This window comes from Oncorhynchus kisutch, unplaced genomic scaffold (genome assembly GCF_002021735.2).
Source record: "Oncorhynchus kisutch isolate 150728-3 unplaced genomic scaffold, Okis_V2 Okis01b-Okis20b_hom, whole genome shotgun sequence".
Taxonomy (NCBI): Eukaryota; Metazoa; Chordata; class Actinopteri; order Salmoniformes; family Salmonidae; genus Oncorhynchus; species Oncorhynchus kisutch.
The window spans coordinates 5,070,495-5,094,077 of NW_022261978.1; the positions used below are offsets into that span (position 1 = coordinate 5,070,495).

At 49.4% G+C, this 23,583-nt stretch overlaps 1 protein-coding gene across 1 annotated transcript in view; it reads right to left on the bottom strand.

Annotated features, from left to right (window-relative positions):
* Nucleotides 1–23,583, bottom strand: part of zgc:136908 — a 51,725-nt gene that overhangs the window by 7,249 nt on the left and 20,893 nt on the right. Inside the window, exons 9-15 of the mRNA XM_031811420.1 lie at nucleotides 4,807–4,942; nucleotides 4,529–4,641; nucleotides 3,746–3,910; nucleotides 3,322–3,444; nucleotides 2,455–2,533; nucleotides 2,183–2,316; nucleotides 1,614–1,792 (exon numbers count right to left, since the gene is read on the bottom strand). Coding sequence (XP_031667280.1) covers nucleotides 1,614–1,792; nucleotides 2,183–2,316; nucleotides 2,455–2,533; nucleotides 3,322–3,444; nucleotides 3,746–3,910; nucleotides 4,529–4,641; nucleotides 4,807–4,942 — 929 coding nt within the window. The remainder of the gene's footprint in view (nucleotides 1–1,613; nucleotides 1,793–2,182; nucleotides 2,317–2,454; nucleotides 2,534–3,321; nucleotides 3,445–3,745; nucleotides 3,911–4,528; nucleotides 4,642–4,806; nucleotides 4,943–23,583) is intronic.

The following is a 23,583-nucleotide window of genomic DNA, read 5'->3' on the forward strand; positions in this document are numbered from 1 at the left end:
AGAGTCTATTATATCAGGTCTGGAGGGGGGAGGATAACAGAGTCTATTATGTCAGGTCTGGAGGGGGGAGGATAACAGAATCTATTATATCAGGTCTGGGGGGGGGGGATAACATAGTCTATTATATCAGGTCTGGAGGATAACAGAGTCTATTATATCAGGTCTGGAGGGGGGAGGATAACAGAGTCTATTATATCAGGTCTGGAGGATAACAGAGTCCCTCTACCTGTTGGTAGCTCCTATAATAAAGACCCCCCCCCCCCCCACATCCCTCTACCTGTTGGTAGCTCCTATAATAAAGACCCCCCCCCCCACATCCCTCTACCTGTTGGTAGCTCCTATAATAAAGACCCCCCCCCCCACATCCCTCTACCTGTTGGTAGCTCCTATAATAAAGACCTCCCCCCCACCACATCCCTCTACCTGTTGGTAGCTCCCATAATAAAGACCCCCCCCATCCCTCTACCTGTTGGTAGCTCCTATAATAAAGACCCCCCACCCACATCCCTCTACCTGTTGGTAGCTCCTATAATAAAGACCCCCCCCCCCCCCCCCCCCCACATCCCTCTACCTGTTGGTAGCTCCTATAATAAAGACCCCCCCCACATCCCTCTACCTGTTGGTAGCTCCTATAATAAAGACTACCCCCCCATCCCTCTACCTGTTGGTAGCTCCTATAATAAAGACCCCCCCCACATCCCTCTACCTGTTGGTAGCTCCTATAATAAAGACCCCCCCCCACATCCCTCTACCTGTTGGTAGCTCCTATAATAAAGACCCCCCCCCATCCCTCTACCTGTTGGTAGCTCCTATAATAAAGACCCCCCCCACATCCCTCTACCTGTTGGTAGCTCCTATAATAAAGACCTCCCCCCCACCACATCCCTCTACCTGTTGGTAGCTCCTATAATAAAGACCCCCCACCCACATCCCTCTACCTGTTGGTAGCTCCTATAATAAAGCCCCCCCCCCCACATCCCTCTACCTGTTGGTAGCTCCTATAATAAAGACCCCCCCCCCCACATCCCTCTACCTGTTGGTAGCTCCTATAATAAAGACCCCCCCCCCCCCATCCCTCTACCTGTTGGTAGCTCCTATAATAAAGACCCCCCCCACATCCCTCTACCTGTTGGTAGCTCCTATAATAAAGACCCCCCCCACATCCCTCTACCTGTTGGTAGCTCCTATAATAAAGACCCCCCCCCCCCCCACATCCCTCTACCTGTTGGTAGCTCCTATAATAAAGACCCCCCCCCCCCACATCCCTCTACCTGTTGGTAGCTCCTATAATAAAGACCCCCCCCCCCACATCCCTCTACCTGTTGGTAGCTCCTATAATAAAGACCCCCCCCCACATCCCTCTACCTGTTGGTAGCTCCTATAATAAAGACCCCCCCCCCCCCCCCACATCCCTCTAACTGTTGGTAGCTCCTATAATAAAGACCCCCCCCCCCCCCCCTCCACATCCCTCTACCTGTTGGTAGCTCCTATAATAAAGACCCCCCCACATCCCTCTACCTGTTGGTAGCTCCTATAATAAAGACCCCCCCCACATCCCTCTACCTGTTGGTAGCTCCTATAATAAAGACCCCCCCCCCACCACATCCCTCTACCTGTTGGTAGCTCCTATAATAAAGACGTTCTTCTTGTTGGACATTCCGTCCATCTCCGTGAGGATCTGGTTGATGACCCTGTCGGCCGCGCCCCCTGCGTCCCCGGCTCCGCCCCCTCTGGACTTGGCAATGGAGTCCAGCTCGTCAAAGAACAGGATGCAGGGGGCCGCCTGTCTGGCCTGGGGTTAGAGGTCAGGGAATAGGAGGTTAGGAAAGAACAGATTGCATGATGCCACCTGTCTGGCTGGAGGTCAGATGATAGAGGTCAGAGGTCAGGAATGTATTTGTCTAGAAGATCTATGTCACTATTATGTCAGTCTACATAATCGTCGATGATGTCCTTGATGTTGGTTTTTGTCTCTCCAAACCACATGGCTATGTCACTGCTATGTCAGGCTATGTCAAATCAAATCAAATCAAATCAAATTTATATATAGCCCTTCGTACATCAGCTGATATCTCAAAGTGCTGTACAGAAACCCAGCCTAAAACCCCAAACAGCAAGCAATGCAGGTGTAGAAGCACGGTATGTCACTGCTACGTCAGGCTATGCCACTGCTATGTGGTACCTTGTCGAAGACGTCCCTGACATTAGCCTCTGACTCTCCGAACCACATGGTGAGCAGCTCAGGTCCCTTGATGGAGATGAAGTTGGCCTGGCACTCGTTAGCAATCGCCTTGGCTAGCAGGGTCTTTCCACAGCCTGGGAAGAGAGAGAGACAGGGTGTGTGTGTGTGTGTGCGCGCGTGTCTGTGTGTGTGTGTGTGTGTGTGTGTGTGTGTGTGTGTGTGTGTGTGTGTGTGTGCGCGCATGTGTGTGTGTACTGCATGTGTGCTCTGACCTGGGGGTCCATAGAATAACACTCCTCGTGACGGGGTCATACCGAACTTCAGGAACTTATCTGGGTACTCCACCGGGTACTGGGAGAGAGGGGGGAGGGAGGAGGAGAGAGAAGGAGGGAGGGAGGAGAGGAGGGAGGGAGGGAGGAGAGGGGGGAGGAGAGAGAGGGAGGGAGGATAGGGAGGGAGGAGAGAGGGGGGAGGGAGGGAGGGAGGAGAGAGGGGGGAGGGAGGGAGGATGAGAGAGGGGGGGGGGGGGGAAAGGGGGGAGGAGAGGGAGGGAGGCAGTGAGGGAGGCAGTGAGGGAGAGAGGGAGGGAGGGTCAAGAAAAGCACTTAGACAAAACTGACCAATAGAGACAACTTCATTCTATTCCACACCCACAACACCTAGGCCTATGTGGCTGGTATTTGGCCTCTGACCACAATATCAGCCATGTCCTGTTGAATCAGAACTGCTGTTTTCAGCCACTAGTCTTTACTGTCTTTACTCAGCTGTTCAGGCTATAGAGGTGTGTGTGTGTGTGTTACCTGTTGAAATACAGGTGTGTGTGTGTGTGTGTTACCTGTTGAGATACAGGTGTGTGTGTGTGTTACCTGTTGAGATACAGGTGTGTGTGTGTATGTTACCTGTTGAGATACAGGTGTGTGTGTGTGTGTTACCTGTTGAGATACAGGTGTGTGTGTGTCTTACCTGTTGAGATACAGGTGTGTGTGTGTTACCTGTTGAGATACAGGTGTGTGTGTGTTACCTGTTGAGATACAGGTGTGTGTGTGTTACCTGTTGAGATGCAGGTGTGTGTGTGTTACCTGTTGAGATGCAGGTGTGTGTGTGTTACCTGTTGAGATACAGGTGTGTGTGTGTGTTACCTGTACTAGTTCCTGCAGTTCTCTCTTGACCTCTCCCAGTCCTCCTATATCCTCCCAGTTAACATTAGGAACCTCCACTACTGTCTCCCTCAGAGCTGACGGGTTACTCTGCCCCAACGCCCACTGGAGGGAGAGAGGAGGAGGGAGGGAGGGAGGGAAGGAAGGAAGGAAGGAAGGAAGGAAGGGAGGAAGGAAGGAAGGAAGGAAGGAAGGAAGGAAGGAAGGAAGGAAGGAAGGAAGGAAGGAAGGAAGGAAGGAAGGAAGGAAGGAAGGAAGGAAGGAAGGAAGGAAGGAAGGAAGGAAGGAAGGAAGGAAGGAAGGAAGGAAGGAAGGAAGGAAGGAGGGGAGAGGGAGATGGACAATGAGGTGAGCAGGTCTATATTGTGTGTGTGGTTGAGTGTGTGTCTGTGCTGCTGCCACTAACCCTGAAGTCATCGTTGGTAACTGCCAGTGAGTTGAGCAGTTCAGCATCAATGGTGTCGTCCTCTAGGTCAATCAGGGTCATCTTCTTCCTGATGGCCTGCAGAGCCGCCTCAGAACACAGAGCTGCCAGATCTGACCCCACATGGCCATGCGCATCCATGGAAACCTACCAGGAAGCACAGTACAATGAATGAGTCAAACTTTATTGTCCTTTATTGTTCACTGGCACAAAACATTCCCCAGTCATGGCACCCTATTCCCTACATAGTGCACTATTCCCTACATAGTGCACTACTTTAGACCAGAGCCCTATTCCCTATATTGTACACTACTTTAGACCAGAGCCCTATTCCCTATATAGTGCACTACATTAGACCAGAGCCCTATTCCCTACATAGTGCACTACTTTAGACCAGAGCCCTATTCCCTATATAGTGCACTACTTTAGACTAGAGCCCTATTCCCTATATAGTGCACTACTTTAGACTAGAGCCCTATTCCCTATATAGTGCACTACTTTAGACCAGAGCCCTATTCCCTATATAGTGCACTACTTTAGACCAGAGCCCTATTCCCTATATAGTGCACTACTTTTGACCTCCCCATCTCTCCCCTCTCCTCCCCCTTCCCAATCTCTCACCCTGCCCCCCACCCACCATCTCTCCCCTCTCTTCCTCCTCCTCATCTCTCCTCTCTCCCCCATCTCTCCCCTCTCATCTCCCCCCCCCCTCCCCTCTCCTCACCCCCCCCCCCCACCACCCCCCCACCCCTCCCCTCTCCTCACCCTCTCCAGGTCCACGTCGTCAGATAGCTTCATGTTCTTGGTGTGAATCTGCAGTATCTCCAGTCTACCAGTGGAGTCTGGGATGCCGATGTCGATCTCTCTGTCAAACCTGCCTGAGTTCCAGAGACAGGTCTTAACTAACTAGTGTGTGTGTGTGTGTGTGTGTGTGTGTGTGGTGTGTGTGTGTGTGTGTGTGTGTGTGTGTGTGTGTGTGTGTGTGTGTGTGTGTGTGTGTGTGTGTGTGTGTGTGTGTGTGTGTGAGTGTGTGTTTCTCTAACCAAAGCGTCTCAGGGCAGGGTCGATGCTGTTGGGTCTGTTGGTGGCTGCCATGACGATAACGTGAGTTCTCTGCTTCAGTCCATCCATCAGGGTGAGGAGCTGTGATACGATACGCCTCTCCACCTCCCCATGGGTCTGACCACACACACACACACACACAAACACAAAGTTATCACACAAACAATCATGTATGCAAGCATGCACAGTTGTCACACACACACACACACACACACACACACACACACACACACACAGTAGTGGAAAGTACTTCAGTAAAAATATTTTCAAGTACTACTTCAGTACTCTAAGTTACTATTTATATTTTTCCAACTTTTACTTCACTACATTCCTAAATAAAAGTATGTACTATTTACTCCGTACATTTCCTCTGACACCCAAAAGTACACGTTCGTTTTGAATGCCTAGCAAGACAGGAACATGGTCCAATTCACACACTTATCAAGAGAACATCCCTGATCATCCCTACTGCCTCTGATCTGGTGGACTCACTAAACAGAGAACATCCCTGGTCATCCCTACTGACTCTGATCTGGAGGACTCACTAAACAGAGAACATCCCTGGTCATCCCTACTGCCTCTGATCTGGTGGACACACTAAACAGAGAACATCCCTGGTCATCCCTACTGCCTCTGATCTGGTGGACTCACTAAACAGAGAACATCCCTGATCATCCCTACTGCCTCTGATCTGGAGGACACACTAAACAGAGAACATCCCTGGTCATCCCTACTGCCTCTGATCTGGTGGACTCACTAAACAGAGAACATCCCTGATCATCCCTACTGCCTCTGATTTGGAGGACTCACTAAACAGAGAACATCCCTGGTCATCCCTACTGACTCTGATCTGGTGGAAACACTAAACAGAGAACATCCCTGGTCATCCCTACTGCCTCTGATCTGGAGGACACACTAAACAGAGAACATCCCTGTTCATCCCTACTGCCTCTGATCTGGAGGACTCACTAAACAGAGAACATCCCTGGTCATCCCTACTGCCTCTGATCTGGTGGACACACTAAACAGAGAACATCCCTGGTCATCCCTACTGCCTCTGATCTGGTGGACTCACTAAACAGAGAACATCCCTGATCATCCCTACTGCCTCTGATCTGGAGGACTCACTAAACAGAGAACATCCCTGGTCATCCCTACTGACTCTGATCTGGTGGAAACACTAAACAGAGAACATCCCTGGTCATCCCTACTGCCTCTGATCTGGAGGACTCACTAAACAGAGAACATCCCTACTGACTCTGATCTGGTGGACTCACTAAACAGAGAACATCCCTGGTCATCCCTACTGCCTCTGATCTGGTGGACTCACTAAACAGAGAACATCCCTGGTTCATCCCTACTGACTCTGATCTGGTGGACTCACTAAACAGAGAACATCCCTGATCATCCCTACTGACTCTGATCTGGTGGACTCACTAAACAGAGAACATCCCTACTGACTCTGATCTGGTGGACTCACTAAACAGAGAACATCCCTGGTCATCCCTACTGACTCTGATCTGGTGGACTCACTAAACAGAGAACATCCCTGGTTCATCCCTACTGACTCTGATCTGGTGGACTCACTAAACAGAGAACATCCCTGATCATCCCTACTGACTCTGATCTGGTGGACTCACTAAACAGAGAACATCCCTGGTCATCCCTACTGACTCTGATCTGGTGGACTCACTAAACAGAGAACATCCCTGGTTCATCCCTACTGACTCTGATCTGGTGGACTCACTAAACAGAGAACATCCCTACTGACTCTGATCTGGTGGACTCACTAAACAGAGAACATCCCTACTGACTCTGATCTGGTGGACTCACTAAACAGAGAACATCCCTACTGACTCTGATCTGGTGGACTCACTAAACAGAGAACATCCCTGGTCATCCCTACTGACTCTGATCTGGTGGACTCACTAAACAGAGAACATCCCTGGTCATCCCTACTGCCTCTGATCTGGTGGACTCACTAAACAGAGAACATCCCTGGTCATCCCTACTGACTCTGATCTGGTGTACTCACTAAACAGAGAACATCCCTGGTCATCCCTACTGACTCTGATCTGGTGGACTCACTAAACAGAGAACATCCCTGGTCATCCCTACTGCCTCTGATCTGGTGGACACACTAAACAGAGAACATCCCTGTTCATCCCTACTGCCTCTGATCTGGTGGACTCACTAAACAGAGAACATCCCTGGTCATCCCTACTGCCTCTGATCTGGTGGACACACTAAACAGAGAACATCCCTGGTCATCCCTACTGCCTCTGATCTGGAGGACTCACTAAACAGAGACCATACCTACTGCCTCTGATCTGATGGACACACTAAACCGAAAACATCCCTGGTCATCCCTACTGCCTCTGATCTGGAGGACTCACTAAACAGAGACCATCCCTACTGCCTCTGATCTGGAGGACTCACTAAACAGAGAAAATCCCTACTGCCTCTGATCTGGTGGACACACTAAACAGAGAACATCCCTGGTCATCCCTACTGCCTCTGATTTGGTAGACTCACTAAACAGAGAACATCCCTGGTCATCCCTACTGACTCTGATCTGGTGGACTCACTAAACAGAGAACATCCCTGGTCATCCCTACTGCCTCTGATCTGGTGGACTCACTAAACAGAGAACATCCCTGATCATCCCTACTGACTCTGATCTGGTGGACTCACTAAACAGAGAACATCCCTACTGACTCTGATCTGGTGGACTCACTAAACAGAGAACATCCCTGGTCATCCCTACTGACTCTGATCTGGTGGACTCACTAAACAGAGAACATCCCTGGTTCATCCCTACTGACTCTGATCTGGTGGACTCACTAAACAGAGAACATCCCTGATCATCCCTACTGACTCTGATCTGGTGGACTCACTAAACAGAGAACATCCCTGGTCATCCCTACTGACTCTGATCTGGTGGACTCACTAAACAGAGAACATCCCTGGTTCATCCCTACTGACTCTGATCTGGTGGACTCACTAAACAGAGAACATCCCTACTGACTCTGATCTGGTGGACTCACTAAACAGAGAACATCCCTACTGACTCTGATCTGGTGGACTCACTAAACAGAGAACATCCCTACTGACTCTGATCTGGTGGACTCACTAAACAGAGAACATCCCTGGTCATCCCTACTGACTCTGATCTGGTGGACTCACTAAACAGAGAACATCCCTGGTCATCCCTACTGCCTCTGATCTGGTGGACTCACTAAACAGAGAACATCCCTGGTCATCCCTACTGACTCTGATCTGGTGGACTCACTAAACAGAGAACATCCCTGGTCATCCCTACTGACTCTGATCTGGTGGACTCACTAAACAGAGAACATCCCTGGTCATCCCTACTGCCTCTGATCTGGTGGACACACTAAACAGAGAACATCCCTGTTCATCCCTACTGCCTCTGATCTGGTGGACTCACTAAACAGAGAACATCCCTGGTCATCCCTACTGCCTCTGATCTGGTGGACACACTAAACAGAGAACATCCCTGGTCATCCCTACTGCCTCTGATCTGGAGGACTCACTAAACAGAGACCATACCTACTGCCTCTGATCTGATGGACACACTAAACCGAAAACATCCCTGGTCATCCCTACTGCCTCTGATCTGGAGGACTCACTAAACAGAGACCATCCCTACTGCCTCTGATCTGGAGGACTCACTAAACAGAGAACATCCCTACTGCCTCTGATCTGGTGGACACACTAAACAGAGAACATCCCTGGTCATCCCTACTGCCTCTGATTTGGTAGACTCACTAAACAGAGAACATCCCTGGTCATCCCTACTGCCTCTGATCTGGTGGACTCACTAAACAGAGAACATCCCTGGTCATCCCTACTGCCTCTGATCTGGTGGACACACTAAACAGAGAACATCCCTGGTCATCCCTACTGAATCTGATCTGGTGGACTCACTAAAGAGAGAACATCCCTGTTTATCCCTACTGCCTCTGATCTGGTGGACTCACTAAACAGAGAACATCCCTGGTCATCCCTACTGCCTCTGATCTGGTGGACACACTAAACAGAGAACATCCCTGGTCATCCCTACTGACTCTGATCTGGTGGACTCACTAAAGAGAGAACATCCCTGTTTATCCCTACTGCCTCTGATCTGGTGGACTCACTAAACAGAGAACATCCCTGGTCATCCCTACTGCCTCTGATCTGGTGGACTCACTAAACAGAGAACATCCCTACTGACTCTGATCTGGTGGACTCACTAAACAGAGAACATCCCTGGTCATCCCTACTGCCTCTGATCTGGTGGACTCACTAAACAGAGAACATCCCTGGTCATCCCTACTGACTCTGATCTGGTGGACTCACTAAACAGAGAACATCCCTGGTTCATCCCTACTGACTCTGATCTGGTGGACTCACTAAACAGAGAACATCCCTGATCATCCCTACTGACTCTGATCTGGTGGACTCACTAAACAGAGAACATCCCTGGTCATCCCTACTGACTCTGATCTGGTGGACTCACTAAACAGAGAACATCCCTGGTTCATCCCTACTGACTCTGATCTGGTGGACTCACTAAACAGAGAACATCCCTGATCATCCCTACTGACTCTGATCTGGTGGACTCACTAAACAGAGAACATCCCTGGTCATCCCTACTGACTCTGATCTGGTGGACTCACTAAACAGAGAACATCCCTGGTTCATCCCTACTGACTCTGATCTGGTGGACTCACTAAACAGAGAACATCCCTGATCATCCCTACTGACTCTGATCTGGTGGACTCACTAAACAGAGAACATCCCTGGTCATCCCTACTGACTCTGATCTGGTGGACTCACTAAACCGAGAACATCCCTGGTTCATCCCTACTGACTCTGATCTGGTGGACTCACTAAACAGAGAACATCCCTGGTTCATCCCTACTGACTCTGATCTGGTGGACTCACTAAACAGAGAACATCCCTGATCATCCCTACTGACTCTGATCTGGTGGACTCACTAAACAGAGAACATCCCTGGTCATCCCTACTGACTCTGATCTGGTGGACTCACTAAACAGAGACCATCCCTGGTCATCCCTACTGACTGTGATCTGGTGGACTCACTAAACAGAGAACATCCCTGATCATCCCTACTGCCTCTGATCTGGTGGACTCACTAAACAGAGAACATCCCTGGTCATCCCTACTGACTCTGATCTGGTGGACTCACTAAACAGAGAACATCCCTGGTCATCCCTACTGACTCTGATCTGGTGGACTCACTAAACAGAGACCATCCCTGGTCATCCCTACTGACTGTGATCTGGTGGACTCACTAAACAGAGAACATCCCTGGTCATCCCTACTGCCTCTGATCTGGTGGACTCACTAAAGAGAGAACATCCCTGTTTATCCCTACTGCCTCTGATCTGGTGGACTCACTAAACAGAGAACATCCCTGGTCATCCCTACTGCCTCTGATCTGGTGGACTCACTAAACAGAGAACATCCCTACTGACTCTGATCTGGTGGACTCACTAAACAGAGAACATCCCTGGTCATCCCTACTGCCTCTGATCTGGTGGACTCACTAAACAGAGAACATCCCTGGTCATCCCTACTGACTCTGATCTGGTGGACTCACTAAACAGAGAACATCCCTGGTTCATCCCTACTGACTCTGATCTGGTGGACTCACTAAACAGAGAACATCCCTGATCATCCCTACTGACTCTGATCTGGTGGACTCACTAAACAGAGAACATCCCTACTGACTCTGATCTGGTGGACTCACTAAACAGAGAACATCCCTGGTCATCCCTACTGACTCTGATCTGGTGGACTCACTAAACAGAGAACATCCCTGGTTCATCCCTACTGACTCTGATCTGGTGGACTCACTAAACAGAGAACATCCCTGATCATCCCTACTGCCTCTGATCTGGAGGACACACTAAACAGAGAACATCCCTGGTCATCCCTACTGACTCTGATCTGGTGGACACACTAAACAGAGAACATCCCTGGTCATCCCTACTGCCTCTGATCTGGAGGACTCACTAAACAGAGAACATCCCTACTGACTCTGATCTGGTGGACTCACTAAACAGAGAACATCCTTGGTCATCCCTACTGACTCTGATCTGGTGGACTCACTAAACAGAGACCATCCCTGGTCATCCCTACTGACTGTGATCTGGTGGACTCACTAAACAGAGAACATCCCTGATCATCCCTACTGCCTCTGATCTGGTGGACTCACTAAACAGAGAACATCCCTGGTCATCCCTACTGACTCTGACCTGGTGGACTCACTAAACAGAGAACATCCCTACTGACTCTGATCTGGTGGACTCACTAAACAGAGAACATCCCTACTGACTCTGATCTGGTGGACTCACTAAACAGAGAACATCCCTACTGACTCTGATCTGGCGGACTCACTAAACAGGGAACATCCCTGGTCATCCCTACTGACTCTGATCTGGTGGACTCACTAAACAGAGACCATCCCTGGTCATCCCTACTGACTGTGATCTGGTGGACTCACTAAACAGAGAACATCCCTGATCATCCCTACTGCCTCTGATCTGGTGGACTCACTAAACAGAGAACATCCCTGGTCATCCCTACTGACTCTGATCTGGTGGACTCACTAAACAGAGACCATCCCTGGTCATCCCTACTGACTGTGATCTGGTGGACTCACTAAACAGAGAACATCCCTGGTCATCCCTACTGCCTCTGATCTGGTGGACTCACTAAAGAGAGAACATCCCTGTTTATCCTTACTGCCTCTGATCTGGTGGACTCACTAAACAGAGAACATCCCTGGTCATCCCTACTGCCTCTGATCTGGTGGACTCACTAAACAGAGAACATCCCTACTGACTCTGATCTGGTGGACTCACTAAACAGAGAACATCCCTGGTCATCCCTACTGCCTCTGATCTGGTGGACTCACTAAACAGAGAACATCCCTGGTCATCCCTACTGACTCTGATCTGGTGGACTCACTAAACAGAGAACATCCCTGGTTCATCCCTACTGACTCTGATCTGGTGGACTCACTAAACAGAGAACATCCCTGATCATCCCTACTGACTCTGATCTGGTGGACTCACTAAACAGAGAACATCCCTACTGACTCTGATCTGGTGGACTCACTAAACAGAGAACATCCCTGGTCATCCCTACTGACTCTGATCTGGTGGACTCACTAAACAGAGAACATCCCTGGTTCATCCCTACTGACTCTGATCTGGTGGACTCACTAAACAGAGAACATCCCTGATCATCCCTACTGCCTCTGATCTGGAGGACACACTAAACAGAGAACATCCCTGGTCATCCCTACTGACTCTGATCTGGTGGACACACTAAACAGAGAACATCCCTGGTCATCCCTACTGCCTCTGATCTGGAGGACTCACTAAACAGAGAACATCCCTACTGACTCTGATCTGGTGGACTCACTAAACAGAGAACATCCTTGGTCATCCCTACTGACTCTGATCTGGTGGACTCACTAAACAGAGACCATCCCTGGTCATCCCTACTGACTGTGATCTGGTGGACTCACTAAACAGAGAACATCCCTGATCATCCCTACTGCCTCTGATCTGGTGGACTCACTAAACAGAGAACATCCCTGGTCATCCCTACTGACTCTGACCTGGTGGACTCACTAAACAGAGAACATCCCTACTGACTCTGATCTGGTGGACTCACTAAACAGAGAACATCCCTACTGACTCTGATCTGGTGGACTCACTAAACAGAGAACATCCCTACTGACTCTGATCTGGCGGACTCACTAAACAGGGAACATCCCTGGTCATCCCTACTGACTCTGATCTGGTGGACTCACTAAACAGAGAACATCCCTGGTCATCCCTACTGCCTCTGATCTGGTGGACTCACTAAACAGAGAACATCCCTGGTCATCCCTACTGACTCTGATCTGGTGGACTCACTAAACAGAGAACATCCCTACTGACTCTGTTCTGGTGGACTCACTAAACAGAGAACATCCCTGGTCATCCCTACTGACTCTGATCTGGTGGACTCACTAAACAGAGAACATCCCTGGTCATCCCTACTGCCTCTGATCTGGTGGACTCACTAAACAGAGAACATCCCTGGTCATCCCTACTGACTCTGATCTGGTGGACTCACTAAACAGAGAACATCCCTGGTCATCCCTACTGACTCTGATCTGGTGGACTCACTAAACAGAGAACATCCCTGGTCATCCCTACTGCCTCTGATCTGGTGGACACACTAAACAGAGAACATCCCTGTTCATCCCTACTGCCTCTGATCTGGTGGACTCACTAAACAGAGAACATCCCTGGTCATCCCTACTGCCTCTGATCTGGTGGACACACTAAACAGAGAACATCCCTGGTCATCCCTACTGCCTCTGATCTGGAGGACTCACTAAACAGAGACCATCCCTACTGCCTCTGATCTGATGGACACACTAAACAGAGAACATCCCTGGTCATCCCTACTGCCTCTGATCTGGAGGACTCACTAAACAGAGACCATCCCTACTGCCTCTGATCTGGAGGACTCACTAAACAGAGAACATCCCTACTGCCTCTGATCTGGTGGACACACTAAACAGAGAACATCCCTGGTCATCCCTACTGCCTCTGATTTGGTAGACTCACTAAACAGAGAACATCCCTGGTCATCCCTACTGCCTCTGATCTGGTGGACTCACTAAACAGAGAACATCCCTGGTCATCCCTACTGCCTCTGATCTGGTGGACACACTAAACAGAGAACATCCCTGGTCATCCCTACTGACTCTGATCTGGTGGACTCACTAAAGAGAGAACATCCCTGTTTATCCCTACTGCCTCTGATCTGGTGGACTCACTAAACAGAGAACATCCCTGGTCATCCCTACTGCCTCTGATCTGGTGGACACACTAAACAGAGAACATCCCTACTGACTCTGATCTGGTGGACTCACTAAACAGAGAACATCCCTGGTCATCCCTACTGACTCTGATCTGGTGGACTCACTAAACCGAGAACATCCCTGGTTCATCCCTACTGACTCTGATCTGGTGGACTCACTAAACAGAGAACATCCCTGGTTCATCCCTACTGACTCTGATCTGGTGGACTCACTAAACAGAGAACATCCCTGATCATCCCTACTGACTCTGATCTGGTGGACTCACTAAACAGAGAACATCCCTGGTCATCCCTACTGACTCTGATCTGGTGGACTCACTAAACAGAGACCATCCCTGGTCATCCCTACTGACTGTGATCTGGTGGACTCACTAAACAGAGAACATCCCTGATCATCCCTACTGCCTCTGATCTGGTGGACTCACTAAACAGAGAACATCCCTGGTCATCCCTACTGACTCTGATCTGGTGGACTCACTAAACAGAGAACATCCCTGGTCATCCCTACTGCCTCTGATCTGGTGGACTCACTAAAGAGAGAACATCCCTGTTTATCCCTACTGCCTCTGATCTGGTGGACTCACTAAACAGAGAACATCCCTGGTCATCCCTACTGCCTCTGATCTGGTGGACTCACTAAACAGAGAACATCCCTACTGACTCTGATCTGGTGGACTCACTAAACAGAGAACATCCCTGGTCATCCCTACTGCCTCTGATCTGGTGGACTCACTAAACAGAGAACATCCCTGGTCATCCCTACTGACTCTGATCTGGTGGACTCACTAAACAGAGAACATCCCTGGTTCATCCCTACTGACTCTGATCTGGTGGACTCACTAAACAGAGAACATCCCTGATCATCCCTACTGACTCTGATCTGGTGGACTCACTAAACAGAGAACATCCCTACTGACTCTGATCTGGTGGACTCACTAAACAGAGAACATCCCTGGTCATCCCTACTGACTCTGATCTGGTGGACTCACTAAACAGAGAACATCCCTGGTTCATCCCTACTGACTCTGATCTGGTGGACTCACTAAACAGAGAACATCCCTGATCATCCCTACTGCCTCTGATCTGGAGGACACACTAAACAGAGAACATCCCTGGTCATCCCTACTGACTCTGATCTGGTGGACACACTAAACAGAGAACATCCCTGGTCATCCCTACTGCCTCTGATCTGGAGGACTCACTAAACAGAGAACATCCCTACTGACTCTGATCTGGTGGACTCACTAAACAGAGAACATCCCTGGTCATCCCTACTGACTCTGATCTGGTGGACTCACTAAACAGAGACCATCCCTGGTCATCCCTACTGACTGTGATCTGGTGGACTCACTAAACAGAGAACATCCCTGATCATCCCTACTGCCTCTGATCTGGTGGACTCACTAAACAGAGAACATCCCTGGTCATCCCTACTGACTCTGATCTGGTGGACTCACTAAACAGAGAACATCCCTACTGACTCTGATCTGGTGGACTCACTAAACAGAGAACATCCCTACTGACTCTGATCTGGTGGACTCACTAAACAGAGAACATCCCTACTGACTCTGATCTGGTGGACTCACTAAACAGAGAACATCCCTACTGACTCTGATCTGGCGGACTCACTAAACAGGGAACATCCCTGGTCATCCCTACTGACTCTGATCTGGTGGACTCACTAAACAGAGAACATCCCTGGTCATCCCTACTGCCTCTGATCTGGTGGACTCACTAAACAGAGAACATCCCTGGTCATCCCTACTGACTCTGATCTGGTGGACTCACTAAACAGAGAACATCCCTGGTCATCCCTACTGACTCTGATCTGGTGGACTCACTAAACAGAGAACATCCCTGGTTCATCCCTACTGACTCTGATCTGGTGGACTCACTAAACAGAGAACATCCCTGATCATCCCTACTGACTCTGATCTGGTGGACTCACTAAACAGAGAACATCCCTGGTCATCCCTACTGACTCTGATCTGGTGGACTCACTAAACAGAGACCATCCCTGGTCATCCCTACTGACTGTGATCTGGTGGACTCACTAAACAGAGAACATCCCTGATCATCCCTACTGCCTCTGATCTGGTGGACTCACTAAACAGAGAACATCCCTGGTCATCCCTACTGACTCTGATCTGGTGGACTCACTAAACAGAGAACATCCCTGGTCATCCCTACTGCCTCTGATCTGGTGGACTCACTAAAGAGAGAACATCCCTGTTTATCCCTACTGCCTCTGATCTGGTGGACTCACTAAACAGAGAACATCCCTGGTCATCCCTACTGCCTCTGATCTGGTGGACTCACTAAACAGAGAACATCCCTACTGACTCTGATCTGGTGGACTCACTAAACAGAGAACATCCCTGGTCATCCCTACTGCCTCTGATCTGGTGGACTCACTAAACAGAGAACATCCCTGGTCATCCCTACTGACTCTGATCTGGTGGACTCACTAAACAGAGAACATCCCTGGTTCATCCCTACTGACTCTGATCTGGTGGACTCACTAAACAGAGAACATCCCTGATCATCCCTACTGACTCTGATCTGGTGGACTCACTAAACAGAGAACATCCCTACTGACTCTGATCTGGTGGACTCACTAAACAGAGAACATCCCTGGTCATCCCTACTGACTCTGATCTGGTGGACTCACTAAACAGAGAACATCCCTGGTTCATCCCTACTGACTCTGATCTGGTGGACTCACTAAACAGAGAACATCCCTGATCATCCCTACTGCCTCTGATCTGGAGGACACACTAAACAGAGAACATCCCTGGTCATCCCTACTGACTCTGATCTGGTGGACACACTAAACAGAGAACATCCCTGGTCATCCCTACTGCCTCTGATCTGGAGGACTCACTAAACAGAGAACATCCCTACTGACTCTGATCTGGTGGACTCACTAAACAGAGAACATCCCTGGTCATCCCTACTGACTCTGATCTGGTGGACTCACTAAACAGAGACCATCCCTGGTCATCCCTACTGACTGTGATCTGGTGGACTCACTAAACAGAGAACATCCCTGATCATCCCTACTGCCTCTGATCTGGTGGACTCACTAAACAGAGAACATCCCTGGTCATCCCTACTGACTCTGATCTGGTGGACTCACTAAACAGAGAACATCCCTACTGACTCTGATCTGGTGGACTCACTAAACAGAGAACATCCCTACTGACTCTGATCTGGTGGACTCACTAAACAGAGAACATCCCTACTGACTCTGATCTGGTGGACTCACTAAACAGAGAACATCCCTACTGACTCTGATCTGGCGGACTCACTAAACAGGGAACATCCCTGGTCATCCCTACTGACTCTGATCTGGTGGACTCACTAAACAGAGAACATCCCTGGTCATCCCTACTGCCTCTGATCTGGTGGACTCACTAAACAGAGAACATCCCTGGTCATCCCTACTGACTCTGATCTGGTGGACTCACTAAACAGAGAACATCCCTGGTCATCCCTACTGACTCTGATCTGGTGGACTCACTAAACAGAGAACATCCCTGGTTCATCCCTACTGACTCTGATCTGGTGGACTCACTAAACAGAGAACATCCCTGATCATCCCTACTGACTCTGATCTGGTGGACTCACTAAACAGAGAACATCCCTGGTCATCCCTACTGACTCTGATCTGGTGGACTCACTAAACAGAGACCATCCCTGGTCATCCCTACTGACTGTGATCTGGTGGACTCACTAAACAGAGAACATCCCTGATCATCCCTACTGCCTCTGATCTGGTGGACTCACTAAACAGAGAACATCCCTGGTCATCCCTACTGACTCTGATCTGGTGGACTCACTAAACAGAGAACATCCCTGGTCATCCCTACTGCCTCTGATCTGGTGGACTCACTAAAGAGAGAACATCCCTGTTTATCCCTACTGCCTCTGATCTGGTGGACTCACTAACAGAGAACATCCCTGGTCATCCCTACTGCCTCTGATCTGGTGGACTCACTAAACAGAGAACATCCCTGGTCATCCCTACTGCCTCTGATCTGGTGGACTCACTAAACAGAGAACATCCCTGGTCATCCCTACTGCCTCTGATCTGGTGGACACACTAAACAGAGAACATCCCTGGTCATCCCTACTGACTCTGATCTGGTGGACTCACTAAAGAGAGAACATCCCTGGTTCATCCCTACTGACTCTGATCTGGTGGACTCACTAAACAGAGAACATCCCTGATCATCCCTACTGACTCTGATCTGGTGGACTCACTAAACAGAGAACATCCCTACTGACTCTGATCTGGTGGACTCACTAAACAGAGAACATCCCTGGTCATCCCTACTGACTCTGATCTGGTGGACTCACTAAACAGAGAACATCCCTGGTTCATCCCTACTGACTCTGATCTGGTGGACTCACTAAACAGAGAACATCCCTGATCATCCCTACTGACTCTGATCTGGTGGACTCACTAAACAGAGAACATCCCTGGTCATCCCTACTGACTCTGATCTGGTGGACTCACTAAACAGAGAACATCCTTGGTTCATCCCTACTGACTCTGATCTGGTGGACTCACTAAACAGAGAACATCCCTACTGACCTCTGATCTGGTGGATCACTAAACAGAGAACATCCCTACTGACTCTGATCTGGTGACCACTAAACAGAGAACATCCCTACTGACTCTGATCTGGTGGACTCACTAAACAGAGAACATCCCTGGTCATCCCTACTGACTCTGATCTGGTGGACTCACTAACAGAGAACATCCCTGGTCATCCCTACTGCCTCTTGATCTGGTGGACACACTAAAACAGAGAACATCCCGTTCATCCCTACTGCCTCTGATCTGGTGGACTCACTAAACAGAGAACATCCCTGTCATCCCTACTGCCTCTGATCTGGTGGACACACTAAACAGAGAACATCCCTGGTCATCCCTACTGCCTCTGATCTGAGGACTCACTAAACAGAGACCATCCCTACTGCCTCTGATCTGGTGGACTCACTAAACAGAGAACATCCCTGGTCATCCCTACTGCCTCTGATCTGGTGGACTCACTAAACAGAGACCATCCCTACTGCCTCTGATCTGGTGGACTCACTAAACAGAGAACATCCCTACTGCCTCTGATCTGGTGGACTCACTAAACAGAGAACATCCCTGGTCATCCCTACTGACTCTGATCTGGTGGACTCACTAAACAGAGAACATCCCTGGTCATCCCTACTGCCTCTGATCTGGTGGACTCACTAAACAGAGAACATCCCTGGTCATCCCTACTGCCTCTGATCTGGTGGACTCACTAAACAGAGAACATCCCTGGTCATCCCTACTGACTCTGATCTGGTGGACTCACTAAACAGAGAACATCCCTGTTCATCCCTACTGCTCTGATCTGGTGGACTCACTAAACAGAGAACATCCCTGGTCATCCCTACTGCCTCTGATCTGGTGGACTCACTAAACAGAGAACATCCCTGGATCATCCCTACTGACTCTGATCTGGTGGACTCACTAAACAGAGAACATCCCTGGTCATCCCTACTGCCTCTGATCTGGTGGACTCACTAAACAGAGAACATCCCTGGTCATCCCTACTGACTCTGATCTGGTGGACTCACTAAACAGAGAACATCCCTGGTTCATCCCTACTGACTCTGATCTGGTGGACTCACTAAACAGAGAACATCCCTGATCATCCCCTACTGACTCTGATCTGGTGGACTCACTAAACAGAGAACATCCCTACTGGACTCTGATCTGGTGGACTCACTAAACAGAGAACATCCCTGGTCATCCCTACTGACTCTGATCTGGTGGACTCACTAAACAGAGAACATCCCTGGTTCATCCCTACTGACTCTGATCTGGTGGACTCACTAAACAGAGAACATCCCTGATCATCCCTACTGACTCTGATCTGTGGACTCACTAAACAGAGACATCCCTGGTCATCCCTACTGACTCTGATCTGGTGGACTCACTAAACAGAGAAACATCCTGGTTCATCCCTACTGACTCTGATCTGGTGGACTCACTAAACAGAGAACATCCCTGATCATCCCTACTGACTCTGATCTGGTGGACTCACTAAACAGAGAACATCCCTGGTCATCCCTACTGACTCTGATCTGGTGGACTCACTAAACCGAGAACATCCCTGGTTCATCCCTACTGACTCTGATCTGGTGGACTCACTAAACAGAGAACATCCCTGGTTCATCCCTACTGACTCTGATCTGGTGGACTCACTAAACAGAGAACATCCCTGATCATCCCTACTGACTCTGATCTGGTGGACTCACTAAACAGAGAACATCCCTGGTCAACCCTACTGACTCTGATCTGGTGGACTCACTAAACAGAGACCATCCCTGGTCATCCCTACTGACTGTGATCTGGTGGACTCACTAAACAGAGAACATCCCTGATCATCCCTACTGCCTCTGATCTGGTGGACTCACTAAACAGAGAACATCCCTGGTCATCCCTACTGACTCTGATCTGGTGGACTCACTAAACAGAGAACATCCCTGGTCATCCCTACTGCCTCTGATCTGGTGGACACACTAAACAGAGAACATCCCTGGTCATCCCTACTGACTCTGATCTGGTGGACTCACTAAAGAGAGAACATCCCTGTTTATCCCTACTGCCTCTGATCTGGTGGACTCACTAAACAGAGAACATCCCTGGTCATCCCTACTGCCTCTGATCTGGTGGACTCACTAAACAGAGAACATCCCTACTGACTCTGATCTGGTGGACTCACTAAACAGAGAACATCCCTGGTCATCCCTACTGCCTCTGATCTGGTGGACTCACTAAACAGAGAACATCCCTGGTCATCCCTACTGACTCTGATCTGGTGGACTCACTAAACAGAGAACATCCCTGGTTCATCCCTACTGACTCTGATCTGGTGGACTCACTAAACAGAGAACATCCCTGATCATCCCTACTGACTCTGATCTGGTGGACTCACTAAACAGAGAACATCCCTACTGACTCTGATCTGGTGGACTCACTAAACAGAGAACATCCCTGGTCATCCCTACTGACTCTGATCTGGTGGACTCACTAAACAGAGAACATCCCTGGTTCATCCCTACTGACTCTGATCTGGTGGACTCACTAAACAGAGAACATCCCTGATCATCCCTACTGACTCTGATCTGGTGGACTCACTAAACAGAGAACATCCCTGGTCATCCCTACTGACTCTGATCTGGTGGACTCACTAAACAGAGAACATCCCTGGTTCATCCCTACTGACTCTGATCTGGTGGACTCACTAAACAGAGAACATCCCTGATCATCCCTACTGACTCTGATCTGGTGGACTCACTAAACAGAGAACATCCCTGGTCATCCCTACTGACTCTGATCTGGTGGACTCACTAAACCGAGAACATCCCTGGTTCATCCCTACTGACTCTGATCTGGTGGACTCACTAAACAGAGAACATCCCTGGTTCATCCCTACTGACTCTGATCTGGTGGACTCACTAAACAGAGAACATCCCTGATCATCCCTACTGCCTCTGATCTGGTGGACTCACTAAACAGAGAACATCCCTGGTCATCCCTACTGACTCTGATCTGGTGGACTCACTAAACAGAGAACATCCCTGATCATCCCTACTGACTCTGATCTGGTGGACTCACTAAACAGAGAACATCCCTGGTCATCCCTACTGACTCTGATCTGGTGGACTCACTAAACAGAGAACATCCCTGATCATCCCTACTGACTCTGATCTGGTGGACTCACTAAACAGAGAACATCCCTGATCATCCCTACTGCCTCTGATCTGGTGGACTCACTAAACAGAGAACATCCCTGGTCATCCCTACTGCCTCTGATCTGGTGGACTCACTAAACAGAGAACATCCCTGGTCATCCCTACTGCCTCTGATCTGGTGGACTCACTAAACAGAGAACATCCCTACTGCCTCTGATCATGTGGACTCACTAAACAGAGAACATCCCTACTGCCTCTGATCTGGTGGACTCACTAAACAGAGAACATCCCTACTGCGTCTGATCTGGTGGACTCACTAAACAGAGAACATCCCTGATCATCCCTACTGCCTCTGATCTGGTGGACTCACTAAACAGAGAACATCCCTGATCATCCCTACTGACTCTGATCTGGTGGACTCACTAAACAGAGAACATCCCTGGTCATCCCTACTGACTCTGATCTGGTGGACTCACTAAACAGAGAAACATCCCTGATCATCCCTACTGCCTCTGATCTGGTGGACTCACTAAACAGAGAACATCCCTGGTCATCCCTACTGACTCTGATCTGGTGGACTCACTAAACAGAGAACATCCCTACTGACTCTGAACTGGTGGACTCACTAAACAGAGAACATCCCTACTGACTCTGATCTGGTGGACTCACTAAACAGAGAACATCCCTGGTCATCCCTACTGCCTCTGATCTGGAGGACTTACTAAACATAGAACATCCCTGGTCATCCCTACTGCCTCTGATCTGGTGGACTCACTAAACAGAGAACATCCCTGGTCATCCCTACTGACTCTGATCTGGTGGACTCACTAAACAGAGAACATCCCTGGTCATCCCTACTGCCTCTGATCTGAAGGACTCACTAAACAGAGAACATCCCTGGTCATCCCTACTGTCTCTGATCTGGTGGACTCACTAAACAGAGAACATCCCTGGTCATCCCTACTGACTCTGATCTGGTGGACTCACTAAACAGAGAACATCCCTGATCATCCCTACTGACTCTGATCTGGTGGACTCACTAAACAGAGAACATCCCTGGTCATTTCTACTGTCTCTGATCTGGTGGACTCACTAAACAGAGAACATCCCTGGTCATCCCTACTGACTCTGATCTGGTGGACTCACTAAACAGAGAACATCCCTGGTCATCCCTACTGACTCTGATCTGGTGGACTCACTAAACAGAGAACATCCCTGGTCATCCCTACTGACTCTGATCTGGTGGACTCACTAAACAGAGAACATCCCTGATCATCCCTACTGACTCTGATCTGGTGGACTCACTAAACAGAGAACACCCCTGGTCATCACTACTGACTCTGATCTGGTGGACTCACTAACAGAGAACATCCCTGATCATCCCTACTGACTCTGATCTGGTGGACTCACTAAACAGAGAACATCCCTGGTCATTTCTACTGACTCTGATCTGGTGGACTCACTAAACAGAGAACATCCCTGGTCATCCCTACTGACTCTGATCTGGAAGACTCACTAAACAGAGAACATCCCTGGTCATCCCTACTGCCTCTGATCTGGAGGACTTACTAAACAAAGAACATCCCTGGTCATCGCTACTGCCTCTGATCTGGTGGACTCACTAAACAGAGAACATCCCTGGTAATCCCTACTGACTCTGATCTGGTGGACTCACTAAACAGAGAACATCCCTGGTCATCCCTACTGACTCTGATCTGGTGGACTCACTAAACAGAGAACATCCCTGGTCATCCCTACTGACTCTGATCTGGTGGACTCACTAACAGAGAACATCCCTGGTCATCCCTAATGACTCTGATCTGGTGGACTCACTAAACAGAGAACATCCCTGGTCATCCCTACTGACTCTGATCTGGTGGACTCACTAAACAGAGAACATCCCTACTGACTCTGATCTGGTGGACTCACTAAACCGAGAACATCCCTACTGACTCTGATCTGGTGGACTCACTAAACAGAGAACATCCCTGGTCATCCCTACTGCCTCTGATCTGGAGGACTCACTAAACAGAGAACATCCCTGGTCATCCTTACTGCCTCTGATCTGGTGGACTCACTAAACAGAG